At 51.9% G+C, this 12872-nt stretch overlaps 1 protein-coding gene across 2 annotated transcripts in view; it reads left to right on the forward strand.

Moving 5' to 3' along the window:
• Nucleotides 1-12125, forward strand: part of NUP188 (nucleoporin 188) — a 44817-nt gene extending 32692 nt beyond the window's left edge. For both annotated transcript variants that reach the window (XM_080669618.1, XM_080669619.1), the window contains 20 exons: nucleotides 157-263; nucleotides 1243-1449; nucleotides 1575-1744; nucleotides 2411-2480; nucleotides 2861-2928; nucleotides 3342-3537; nucleotides 5445-5522; nucleotides 5842-5927; nucleotides 6169-6314; nucleotides 6607-6788; nucleotides 7891-8091; nucleotides 8259-8351; nucleotides 8780-8938; nucleotides 9476-9613; nucleotides 10180-10254; nucleotides 10334-10564; nucleotides 10693-10824; nucleotides 11099-11172; nucleotides 11302-11431; nucleotides 11539-12125. In XM_080669618.1, the coding sequence (XP_080525744.1) occupies nucleotides 157-263; nucleotides 1243-1449; nucleotides 1575-1744; nucleotides 2411-2480; nucleotides 2861-2928; nucleotides 3342-3537; nucleotides 5445-5522; nucleotides 5842-5927; nucleotides 6169-6314; nucleotides 6607-6788; nucleotides 7891-8091; nucleotides 8259-8351; nucleotides 8780-8938; nucleotides 9476-9613; nucleotides 10180-10254; nucleotides 10334-10564; nucleotides 10693-10824; nucleotides 11099-11172; nucleotides 11302-11431; nucleotides 11539-11715 (2720 nt within the window). In that variant the 3' untranslated portion in view covers nucleotides 11716-12125. The remainder of the gene's footprint in view (nucleotides 1-156; nucleotides 264-1242; nucleotides 1450-1574; nucleotides 1745-2410; nucleotides 2481-2860; nucleotides 2929-3341; nucleotides 3538-5444; nucleotides 5523-5841; nucleotides 5928-6168; nucleotides 6315-6606; nucleotides 6789-7890; nucleotides 8092-8258; nucleotides 8352-8779; nucleotides 8939-9475; nucleotides 9614-10179; nucleotides 10255-10333; nucleotides 10565-10692; nucleotides 10825-11098; nucleotides 11173-11301; nucleotides 11432-11538) is intronic.
• The last annotated feature ends 747 nt before the right edge of the window (nucleotides 12126-12872 follow it).

Consider the following 12872-nt stretch of genomic DNA (forward strand, 5'->3'; position numbering starts at 1 on the left):
AAAAAGAGAATGATAGGGCCACTGGATTCGCTCTGGCCCTCCAAGTACTTGAGAGTAAATTCCCTCACATATGAATGAGCCTTATGAATAGCACCCTCTCTTAAAAGCTTGAATCAGGCACAGTTGGTGTTTAAAATATTTCCTGTGCTTCTTCAGGTGCCCATGGGAACAATCTCATTGCTGTTCTTGCCAAATACATCTACCACAAACATGACCCAGCTTTGCCACGTCTGGCCATCCAGCTGCTGAAACGTCTGGCCACGGTAGGATCCCACTTAACCAACCAAAGCCCCAGAAAACTGACTTTGTGTTTGTGACCACTCTTGCCTTCTCCCAAGAGAAGCAGCTAACTTGGACTTCTCTGACTTAAAGTGAAGTAGCCACACACACACAAATTGTGTTTTATGAGGGTATTTTTGTTTTATTACAACAGTCTTATATGCTTATTTTTAAATATTTATTTAAACGATACAGATAAATGTAACAGAAAGTTAAGGTACCTCTGACCCCTCGTTCCAGATCCCCTATGAGCAGGTGGGTATGCACTGCCCCGGAGCTGTCTGTGCTTGTATGGTAAAGGGTGTGTTGGGTGTGTGCTTCTGCTCTTTTCAGAAGTGGAATTCCCCTACACACCCTGTTTGTAACTGGCTTTCTTCACTTAACACCATGTCTTGCAGTCTTCCATGCAGGCACATTTGAAGCTACTTCATTCTCCCTAATGCTTGCCTGGTATGCTGTAGAGTGGATGCATCCTAATTCATTTGGGCTAGTTTCTGTCATTCACTGCTATAAACAGTGCTGCAGTAAACATTATCCACAGAACTGTGTAAACTTTTTTTACAGTTTCTAAAACTTAGATGGATGTCAGTGAATATTTAAATATTTTTAGTCATTTCCGAATAGTCCTCCAAAAAGGATTGTAACAGTTTATACTCCTAACACGAAGTCTTGTATCTTTGCCATATGCTTTCATGTGTGTTTTTTTAATCCTTGCTAGTGGGCAAATCAATATTATCTTACTTTTTACTTTGCATTTATTTAATCATGAGAGAGGTTGTGCATCTTTATATGTTGATTACTATTTTTCCTGTGACTTGATGGGCATCTTGTGCTGTAGTTTGGCGTGATGTCCCTTTTAACCCAGAGCTGTATATGCCTGGATATTCTCAGCACCCTTCTGCAGGAGCCTGTTGGTTTTTCTGGAAGTAGAGCTCTGAGCCTGTGTGTCCCGGTCTCCACCAGGTGGCCCCGATGTCAGTGTATGCCTGCTTGGGCAATGATGCGGCTGCCATTCGCGACGCTTTCCTGACACGATTGCAGAGCAAGATTGAGGACATGCGCATCAAAGTCATGATCCTGGAATTCCTCACGGTTGCAGTAGAGACTCAGCCAGGCCTCATTGAACTGTTTCTGAATCTGGAGGTGAAGGATGGCAGTGATGGCTCCAAGGTGAGCCTGCACCTTGGGCGAAGCTGGGGGACGGCTCCCTGGGAGGTGGGTGCCGGGCTCTGTGTGTGCAGTTAGTGGTAGTGGCTGTGGCCCTGAACTCTCCCCCCTCCCCCCCCCCCTTGCAGGAGTTCAGCCTTGGGGTGTGGAGCTGTCTCCATGCGGTCCTGGAGCTGATTGACTCCCAGCAGCAGGATCGCTACTGGTGCCCGCCCCTGCTGCACCGTGCAGCCATCGCCTTTCTGCATGCCCTGTGGCAGGACCGGCGGGACAGTGCCATGCTGGTTCTCAGGACCAAGTAGGTCTGACTCTTCCAGAGCTCTGGTCCTTGTCTGTGAGATGGGGCAACAATAGCTTCTATCTTAGCAATTTATTGTGAAGGATCTTTGAGCATATCAGTGCCTGGGTCTCTGAATGGGAGTGTCACTTTTAGCTGTTCTTTTTAACGCTGCCACCAGCAGGCGTCGTGTTTGCTCTAAGGTAAAGATGTGTTAACGTTAGTTCCTGCCTTCTGCCAACCCCCAAACCCTTTGTTCTTGAGAAACAGTAGATTCAGATGAGTGTGGCTTGCTTGAGCAGTGAACGGAATGACACATCTTATGTCTTGGACCCCGTTTGCACAAAGGAAAGGGAGTTTAAAATGGCTAAACGTGGGAGTCTGTGTCCTGCTTGCCCTCCTCGCTCGCTTCTTTGTGGGGCTGTCAGAAATGGACAGTGGAGTGAACCCTGAGAGTTCTTACTGGTCAACTCTGTAATGTACACTTGTGTTTCTGAAGAGGAAAACCTACAGAAAATCACACTCTATCTGTGGAGCCCTTTACATTTCGGTAGGAGCAGTGACCTTTGAGACACGTTGTTAGAACTGGGCCTGGAAAAACAGGAAGTAACCACTAAAGGGAGGTGGGGGACGGGGAAAGGTCTACGTGGGAGAAAGTGTGATTTACAACGTGTATTTTCTTTTCAGACCCAAGTTTTGGGAGAATTTGACAAGTCCACTGTTCGGAACCCTTTCTCCTCCCTCAGAAACATCTGAGGTAAGCTGTGGGGAAGGTGGGCAGTGACTGAGTTCCTGGGAGGAAAGGCTGGGCTGTGGAGACTGAGCTTAGAAAGGGATACCTCCCTTGAGTAAACAACCAGCGTGCTTTCTTCACTAGAAACTTCTTTCTCAGAGAAGTGCTTGCTTCCTCTCCCTTTGATGTCTTGCTTTGGGAAGGAAAGTGGCATGCCCTGCTCGGTGTTGATGGCTCCGTGGTCTTCTCCACGTACTTGGAGACGCTGTGGACCTGAGGCTTCTGCTCCTGCAAGTCAGATGCCCATTCACATGCAATAGGGAATAGGTTCCTTTGTGGGGGGCACCAGGGAAGAGGATCGATCGCCTTGTGATTGGTGTCTGCTCTGCTCTTCCCCTCCACAGCCCAGCATCCTGGAAACCTGTGCCCTAATCATGAAGATAATATGCTTGGAGATATACTATGTAGTTAAGTGAGTCCTTTCCCCTTTTGAGAGTTTAATTACAGGTTTGGGAGGGGGATCACGGTGGCCTACCACTGGGTGCATGGCTGTACAAGCCGAGTCAGGAGAGAACTGGTTTGGGGCCATTTATGAGCTGTGTCCCTGGCCAGTCCATTGATGGCATTTATGATTATCAGAAAGAGTTCTTGTGAAGCAGACTCCATGAGCTCGGGATTTTATGGAGGAGCAATCCTGGAAAAGGCCTCAGCCTAACCCATTTTGTTAAGCAAGAAGCATGAGCCCCACACATTGGAGGGATCCGGAGCCGTCTGCCTTAGCCCATGTGAGGTTGCTTTCTCTGCCTCATCAAGGGTCTGTGCCCATCACATTCCCATCTCCTTTCTAAACCTCATGGTAGGTTTTGTGTTTTCTTGACACTCCAGGGGCTCACTAGACCGCTCACTAAAAGATACACTCAAGAAGTTTTCCAGTGAGCAACGCTTTGCCTACTGGTCAGGGTATGTCAAGTCCTTGGCGGGTCACACAGCCGACACGGAGGGCAGCAGCTGCACCTCCTGGGTCGAGTATCAGATGCTGGTCTCCGCCTGGAGGATGCTTCTCATCATTGCCACCAGTCACGTAAGAACCTCTTGGGGCGAGTTTTCACTGGGTTTCCTAGCAACCATGTGCCAGGGTGCCTAGTAGTTAACAGCCCCTTGGGATGAAGAGTGAGTCAGGGTATTTCCCTGAGAGCTAAAATGTAACAGGTTCTGTGTAAAAAAATGGGGGCTAATATGGGGTATCTGATGATATTAGAAAAGAAGCCCTTACGAAAAGTGCAGAGAAGTAATTTGAAATCCCTTCAGTCATTTCATCAAGATTCCTGCAGCTGACTTTGCAGCCTTGCGTGGGTCTTAGGGGTTCCCTTCATCTGCCTCCCATGCACACGCATTGTCTCGTGCTGTGTGCCCTGTGGACAGTAGATAAATGTCTGTTCACTAGTGAGGTCGCTGTCACAGCTGCAGCAGCAGCCTCTCTAGAGAGCTGTTTGTTTTCACTGGTCCTAGAACTGCATTTCCTGGTCTTAGAAAAAGAACAGAGGCATTGTCTCTGTACAGTGTGTCTGCTGAGACTTGGTTTTTAGAGAGAGAGTTAACATTTGAGAAGAGGTTGCATTTTTTCTTGGTATTTTTTAGTTGCTTGACACCCTCATGCTATGTAGTAAGGACTGGATGTTGAACTGTTCTTCCTGGGGAACCCAGATTAATTCCTTGACTTCATTAATTGCTTCAGCTTGATAAGTGCCCCTTGTTTCAGGCATACTCTGAACATCTGTGACTTGTTTACTTAGTGCCACGCTGCCCATGACCTTGGGCCTTTGCTGTGGCACAGTGGTTGTGGAGCCCTGAGACGGCAGACCCACCAAAAGCTCAGCCATCTTGGGGGAGTAATTGATTTGCTCCTGGATATAACCTCTGTGTCACCTGCCTTTTAGACCCTAGCTAGGCAGTAGTTCTTTAATTATTCTTGGAAAATCCCTCCATTCTTTTCCCCTCCTAGGAAACCTATCTGGTTAAGTCCAGGATATTGATGATTCGCTCATTCACTGAGTGGATGTTATTGGGATGCCTGCCCATGTGCCAGGCATCAGGGCTACAGCACTGAACAAGGCAGATAAAGTCTTTGATCTCATGGAGAGGGTCCTGAGAGGGAGGCAAATTGTCAACAAACTCATGAAGAAAGTTTCAGATTGTGATAATTCACTGCGAGGGAAATTATCAGGAGACTATGGTAGTGAAGCCAGAGTAGGATAGGCATAGTCAGGCGATGTCCAGTTTGAGACCTGAAGGTGCGAAGGACTCTTCCGGGTGGAGAGCTTGTGGAAGAGAGCCGTCTAGGCAGATGGACACACGCGCCAGGGTCCAGAAGAGGGAAAGAGCGTGTGTGTTCACAGAGAAGGAAGGAGGCCATTGGGGCTGGAATAGAGGGAACACAGGTGGGTGTGATGCAGAAGCATTGGCGCAGGTCCCCTGGGGCCTGCCAAGCCTTGTTGAGGAGTTGGTCTTTCCAGTGCACCGGGCAGCCCCAAAGGGTCTGAGCCAGGCGTCCTCAAACTACGGCTTGCGGGCCACATGCGGCCCGCCGAGGACATTTATCCGGCCCGCCCGCCGGGTGCCGCTGCCTGTCCTGCTTAGCAGCTGACTCGTCCTGGGCCCGCAGTGCGCATAGGAATTTGTTCATAGTTTTTATTTTGAACTATAGTCCAGCCCTCCAACCGTCTGAGGGACAGTGAACTGGCCCCCTGTTTAAAAAGTTTGAGGACCCCTGGTGAGCAAAGGAAGGATGTCATCAGGAGGAGGGGTGCGGCTGGGCTGGATTCTGACCTTATCTAAGGGCAGACAAAGAAATGGCAGGGCCTTTAGCCCCACTTCAATCAGGGAGACACTGACTTCTCAGTGACAATTGCCTGACAGAGGACCCCACATTTCTTGGCTTCTAAAGTCGGGGAAATTTTCCCAACTGACATGTTTTTCTGTCCTTTGCAGGCAGAGATACTGCACCTGACCGACTCTGCAGTGCGTCGCCAGCTCTTTCTTGATGTGCTTGATGGGACCAAAGCGTTGGTAAGTGTGTCTGGGAGATTTCATGTTCCTTCCCGAGACAAGGTCTCCGAGGTCAAATAGGAGCTCACGCGTCAGCAGTCGCCCAAGTGGTCAGGTCAAAGGGCTCAGTTGGCCTGGGAGGCCTGAGGCTGCGGTGGGGAGGCCAAGCTCTGCTGTGCTGAGCCAGCCCCTAGCCTCTCCCCATGTCCCAGCCCCTGTAGCTCACTGCTGGGAAAGAAAAGCATGAGTCCAAAAGGTACCCTGTGGACAGAGCTGGAATCTTCTGGCTGGACCAGCCCCTAGGAAGCCTGGCTTCCACCTGTCTGCTGTCTTTCCTCAGCTCCTGGTCCCAGCCTCAGTGAACTGCCTCCGCCTCGGCTCCATGATGTGCACGCTGCTGCTGATCCTCCTGCGGCAGTGGAAGAGGTGAGGGCTGTTGGGAGAGGCGGCCTGCGGGCAGGGCTGCCTCATCGGGGCCTGCTCGATCCTCTTTACTGACCCTTTGCCTTCCTGAAGGGAGAAAATGGGTATGAAATGGGCTAGCTTTCCTCATGCAACGGGACCGACAGCCGACTGCCCAGTGGGCATCCCGAGTTGGAGCAAAGGCAGTTGTGGCCTTTCTGTGAGCTGTGTTTTCCTCTCCCTCTCGACCCCATATTATTTCTAGAGAGTTAAGTCCTGGGGATGAGATTCTTGCACCCTTGACAGAGATCCTGGAGGGAGTGCTGCATGCAGACCGGCAGCTCATGGAGAAGACCAAGGCCAAGGTGTTCTCAGCATTCATCACTGTGCTGCAGATGAAGGAGATGAGAGGTGAGGGGCAGAGGCGGTGGCAGTAGCGGTCTCCCATCCCTGCTGGCAGCCAGGCCACTCTCGCATAGAGCCAGATGTTCCTCCTGTGGGGGTTGAATTTTCAGTCTTGGAACTCTGGTCTTTGGGGAAATTATTTTTCTTCTCCACCTGTTTCTCCTTCCCTCTCTTGGGACAGATAACTCTCCCTCTTGCACCGTACTCTATTCCCAGCTATCTGCCTGGGAAGAAAGCTTTGGTGTTCAGTGAGAGGTGAATGGTGAATGTGACAGTGTTCTTCCCTGTCGCTTTGCAGTGAGTGACATCCCCCAGTACTCTCAGCTAGTGCTTAACGTCTGTGAAACCCTCCAAGAAGAGGTGATTGCGCTCTTTGACCAGACCCGCCACAGTCTGGCATCGGGCAGCGCCATGGAGGACAAGGACAGCATGGAGACTGATGACTGCTCTCGGCCCCGGCACAAGGACCAGCGTGATGGGGTGAGGGCGTGATGGGAAGCTGTCTATCCTTTCCACATGCACCCAACAAATATGAACTGCTAGGCCCTACATGTGATTAGTGAACAAGACAGTCGCTGCACTTACAGAGTTCAGTCTGGTGAGAAAGTTAATAAATTTCAGACTATGCAAAGAAATGTTAGAATTCCATGTGGCAAGTCCAGCAGGGGAACAATACAGGGAGAATGTACAGCGTGTGGTTCTCACCAATCTAGAGACTCGGCGAGAAAGCACCGTTTCAGCAGTGACCTAAAGCAGGCTGTTGTGAGCAGAGATGAAGTAAGGCCTGCAGAGTTGGGGGCTAGATGACTGGAAGCGTCACGGTTTTTATTCTGGGTCCTCGGTGGAATAAGAACCAGTTTAACAGGCTTGTAAAGCAAGGGTGAGAAGTGATGAGATTTTTATCTAAGAAAGATCACTATGGATGCAGTAGCAAACTGTTTTTCAAGCTGTGGGTCATGACCTATTGCTGGGTCTTGAAATGAGCTCATTTAGTAAAGACCAGCATTTTTTTTTTTTTTAATGATGTAAAAGAAAATATTAGCGTGCTTTACAGAATATAAGGTCAGAATACTGTTAAATGGAAATATATAAGTATGTGTATACCAGGGCACAGTCTAAAGGTATTTATTACTGCAGTCATGGTAAAAAATGTTTGAAAAAACTCTGGTGGAAGAATTGTTTTGGGAGGGTCCAGAGAGGAGGAAGCAGGACCACTTAGGGGGTAATTGCAGTAGTGCAGAGAGGGGAGGTCACTTTGACTTATCACAGTTGGATGGAGTGGGCAGATGTGGGACAGGAAGTAGCACCAGCACAGCTGAGGCAGTTTGGGTGATGGGGGAAGAAGTCATGGGTAGTTCTGTCAGTCTAGGGATGGCTTATTAGTGTGGGTGGGGTTGCCGGTCCCTGAGAGGTGGGTGTGGGAGCAGAGCAGGGTTGGGAGAAATAGTGAATTGTGTTCCAGTCCAGCTTGCTTAAAAGGTGTATGGGCAGGTGCAGGCTGGCTGTCCTCTCCTCCTCCTCCTCTTCCTTCCCCTGCACTGCTCCTTCTCTTCTATTCATCTTTACCTCTGGGCCCCAGCAGGTGTGTGTCCTGGGCCTGCACCTGGCCAAGGAGCTGTGTGAGGTAGATGAGGATGGTGACTCATGGCTGCAGGTGACCCGCAGGCTTCCCATCCTGCCAACGCTCTTTACCACCCTGGAGGTGAGCCTTCGCCTGAAGCAGAACCTGCATTTCACCGAGGCAGCTTTGCACCTGCTCCTCACCCTGGCTCGCACCCAGCAGGTAGGCGGCAAGCACGAGGCAGGACGGAGCCTCCTTGTTGGTGCTGAGTGGGTTCTGGCGCTGTCTCATTCTCCCAGAAGCTCTGGTCTACTCGGAGAGCTCCCCTGGTCCCTGGGGGGTTGGCTGCAGGGACAGGTCCCATCTCATTCCATGTCATTCTCTCCCAGGGAGCCGCAGCAGTGGCTGGAGCTGGCATCACCCAGAGCATCTGTTTGCCCCTCCTGAGTGTGTACCAGCTCAGCACCAACGGGACAGTGCAGGTGAGTCCCAGTGGCCTGCCAGGCCACTGCCAGACTGCACTTCCAGGGGAAAAGCACGCCCGCAGCCCCCTTCACTTGCCCCAGAAGTTGCTCTCTCCAGTGGTTTATGTACTTACTGTACTGATGGACTGGAACCCTCCCCACCCCACTCTTACTGCCTGCAAGAGCAGCTCACACAGCTGGTTAGTGGCAGACCCGAGTCTAGAACTAAGTATTCTTGCATTTCTGCCTAGTGCTCTTTGTCACTGCTGGCCTCAGACTCTCTGTGGTCCTGCTGGTCGCCAGGCAGTGACCATGCCCATTCCAGAGGTTTCCTTTTCTAAGCAACCAGACTGCCTTAGTATCTATGCTGCATTGAGGCCCTGCTGTACCTGTCAGCCAGATTCATTGGCGCCACGTCCTGATTGTGTCTTTCATTTGTGTCTTAGACACCCAGCACCTCTCGGAAATCCCTCGATGCCCCCTCTTGGCCAGGGGTCTATCGCCTATCCATGTCTTTGATGGAACGGCTCCTCAAAACCCTGCGCTACAACTTCTTGACCGAGGCTCTGGACTTCGTGGGTGTTCACCAGGAGCGGACCTTACAAGTGAGGAGCTGCCAGGCATGGGGTTTGGGGCTTACAGGGGTCTGGGCTATTCAGGGCTTGAGGCTTGGTAATTAAGGGGTGTCATTTCCCCATTTCTTTAAAAAAAATTTTTTTTTATTGACTTTTATTAGAAAGAGGAAGGGAGAGGGATAGAAACATCAAGGAGAGATAAACATTGATCGGCTGCCTCCCGTATGTTGCCCCACTGGGAATGGAGCATGTGCCCTGTCCAGGAATGAACCATCACCTCCTGGTTCATAGGTCAGTACTCAACCACTGAGCCACCTGGGCTGGGCCATTGCCCCCATTTCTGAGCTCTAAGGACTGCTGGCTAATTGGCCAACTCATGTAGCTGCTCTGCCAAGTGAAGCAAACAGTTTGGGATCAGCTCAGATGGAACCTCTTGTCGGAACACCAAACCACCTGTTGTACTGCCATTTCAGTTTGTGTGCCCAGAACCTGTCCTCCCCACAGGAGGGCAGGACAGGTGTGTCAGGTCCCTGGCTCACCCCATCCTTCTTTTCTCTCCCCTCCCAGTGCCTCAACGCGGTGAGGACGGTGCAGAGTCTGGCGTGCTTGGAGGAGGCAGACCACACGGTGGGCTTCATTCTGCAGCTCTCCAGCTTCATGAAGGAGTGGCATTTCCACCTGCCTCAGCTCCTGCGAGATGTGCAGGTGGGGCTCAGGCCCGGGTTCTTGGAGGGACCTGGGGAAATGCCAGGGTGTGATGGGCATTCTCTGGGGCGCCTGCAGGGAATTTGGCTTAGGGAGCACAAGATTTGGTTTCATGCTGCTTTCTCTGGAGTTAAATGTTTCCCTCCTGGCATATGGCAGCCTTGTAGGTTAAAAGCCTGGGCTTTATCGGTCAGACCCTTTAGAAACAGGCCTGAAGCTGGGACGCAGCCAGAGAGCACGGCAGGGAAAGAACAGACTCTGGAGTCCGACAGGCAGGCGTCTGTCTTTGGTTGTGACCTTGGCCAACTCCCTTCACCTCTCTCTCAGCCTTTTTCTGCTTCTGTAAAAGGGGAAGTAATCCCCACCTTATTTCCTGACTGAGGACTGATACTGGGCCAGGTCTTTAGTTAGGTCCCTGGGAAACCATCCCGGCGAGAGTGGTCCCAGAGGGCAGGTGCTCAGTGAGTCGGGAGCACAGTGGTCTGTAGAGACCTGTGTGGTTGATCTAGTCCCTTGGCTGGGGCTGCTGCCAGGAGAAGCCCCTCAGCCTCCCATGTTTGCCACAGGTCAACCTGGGTTACCTGTGCCAGGCCTGCACCTCCCTCCTGCACAGCCGGAAGATGCTGCAGCACTACCTGCAGGTACCTCCCCCGCCCCCCTGGCTGCCTGGAGTGCCTCACCCCAGCTTCTGTGCTCCACCTCCACTTCTGTCTCTTCCAGAACAAAAATGGGGATGGTGTCCCCTCAGCTGTTGCTCCCCGAGTTCAGCGGCCACCCACAGCTGCCCCTGCTGTCCCCTCCTCCTCCTCCAAGCAGCCCACTGCTGACACAGAGGCTTCGGAGCAGCGAGCCTTACACGTGGTCCAGTATGGCCTCCTCAAGATCCTCAGCAGGACCTTGGCGGCCCTGCGCCACTTCACCCCGGACGTCTGCCAGATCCTGTTGGATCAGGTACCAGCACCATCTGTGCTGCACCAGCAGCCTCCCCCAGTGATCTGAAAGCTTGGCTGTGCCCTGCTCTCTTGAGAGCTGTCTGGGGTCCTAGCTGGGCCCTAGAATGCTCTGGTCTTGCCTTGTAGTCCCTGGACCTTGCTGAATACAACTTCCTGTTTGCCCTGAGCTTCACCACTCCCACCTTTGACTCTGAAGTGGCCCCCTCTTTTGGAACCCTTCTGGCCACAGTGAATGTGGCCCTAAACATGCTCGGAGAGGTGAGTTTGGTGCTGTCTGGCCCCTTCACCCACATCTTCCTCCCAGTTTACCACTTCCTACCCTTGACTTGGGCACGTTTACCTAGCCTTCCCCTTCCAAGCTAGTTCCTCATCATGAAAGGAGTATGATGGAACCTAACTCTGTTGAGAATTATCGTGAGGTTTAAATGATTAACTGGTAAGATTGCAGGACCTGCCAAATAGGAAGCTCCCAGAGTTGAAGCTGTCACTGTTCCCTGTGTTTTTTTTTTAACTCTTGTTTCTCTTCCTCCAGCTGGATAAGAAAAAGGAGCCCCTCACTCAGGCTGTGGGGCTCAGCACACAGGCAGAAGGGACCAGAACACTGAAGTAAGAAAGCCCTTCTAGAATTTGGTCTGGGGTTGGGGCAGACATGGGCTGGCTATTCTCTTAGCTCAGAAACCACCTAGCACCTGCCAGCTTATCCCTCTACACAGTGCCAACCCTGCCCTGTCCCAGGTCCCTCCTGATGTTTACCATGGAGAACTGCTTCTACCTGCTCATCTCCCAGGCGATGCGTTACCTTAGGGACCCAGCTGTGCACTCCCGGGACAAACAGCGGATGAAACAGGAGCTCAGCTCAGAGTTGGTAAGAAGGGATCGAGGGTCCGAACTGGAGGGGGCGGAGCTGGTGGGGAAAATCCAGCCCAAGGGTGGGCGTTGCTGGGCCTCATCAGGCTCCTTTTTCTCTCGTAGAGCACGCTGCTCTCCAGCCTCTCGCGCTACTTCCGCAGGGGAGCCCCCAGCTCCCCAGCTGCTGGCATCCTCCTCTCGCCTCAGGGCAAGTCCACCTCTCTCTCCAAGGCCAGCCCCGAGAGTCAGGAGCCTCTGATCCAGCTAGTGCAGGCCTTTGTCCGGCACGTGCAAAGATAGGGCCGTGGCATGCCGCCCGCCTGCCATTCTCCGCCAGCCTGCACAGCAGCCTGACGGGCCGTCTGGGACTGAGCTGCTCCTGTCACCCTCTCTCCAGAGTAGCCACAACTCCAACCACCCGCACACTGGCATTATTTTTATAATAGATGGAGAGGTCAGCAGCAGGGGTAGGGAGCCACAGTCTGCTGTGCTCACCCCTCACCTTCCAAGTGCCCCAGAGGTGTATTCCTTTCCTTCAAGCATTCCCCAGAGCACTTGACCCCAGCCCAGGGGAGAGACAGGAGCCAATGTCATGTGTGGCCAGGAAAGGCTGTCTGCACGGGTTTTAAAATGTTTTCCATGCTCTGTTGTTGCAGTTTTTGGTAATACTGTGGTCTATTTATACAAATATTAAAATACTGTTTATAGACAGCTGTGTAATGTGTGCCTTCAAAGCCCAGGATGAATGGCTAGCCAGCTCTCAGTGCATGGAACGGGGGCCCAGGAGTGGAGTGGAGGCTTGGGGAAGGCGAGGTGATTAGTGGTTGACTCACTAACATCCCTCCATTAATGTTCCAGGGGGAGGGGTGCAGTGTGGACACTTAGATTTTCCCTTCCTTGGCCTGCCTGGTCTTGTCCCCGCACCCCTGCCACACACACTTCCAGTTACCAGCTGGCTGAGCTTATCACTGGGTGTAGCCTTTCTTGAAGCTCTGCTCCTTCCTATTTATAGCTGGGCCCCTGCCTTCGTCTCCCGAGGCCTCCTCAGGGCCTAATCATGGGCTGGCCTGGCTAAGGGCCTTAATCTAAAACCTGGCTTGTAGCCCAAACCCACCATTTGAAGTTTCTAGAATCAGACTTTCCTGGGCGAGTCCCTTTGTGACTACTTGCCAGTTATGGAACCTTGAGGAGGTGACCGTCTTTCTGACCTGCTCTCATCTATGAGGACCAGGATACATGTGAACATGCTTGGCTCCGTGCCTGGCCCGCACGAAACACTGACAGCTATCCATTACTGGAGCTTAAACCATCCACGGCTACAGTCCATTCCACTCTGCCCAAATTTAGGAAATTCTTGGGAATAAAATGTCTGTCTTGCAGCTTCATATCTGAGAGCACAGGCCCTGTGGGGGAAGGGAGTGCTGTGAATGGTGCTTTGAAGAACTTTCCCTCTGCCC

Source organism: Plecotus auritus (genome assembly GCF_963455305.1).
Source record: "Plecotus auritus genome assembly, chromosome: 5".
Classification (NCBI taxonomy): domain Eukaryota; kingdom Metazoa; phylum Chordata; class Mammalia; order Chiroptera; family Vespertilionidae; genus Plecotus; species Plecotus auritus.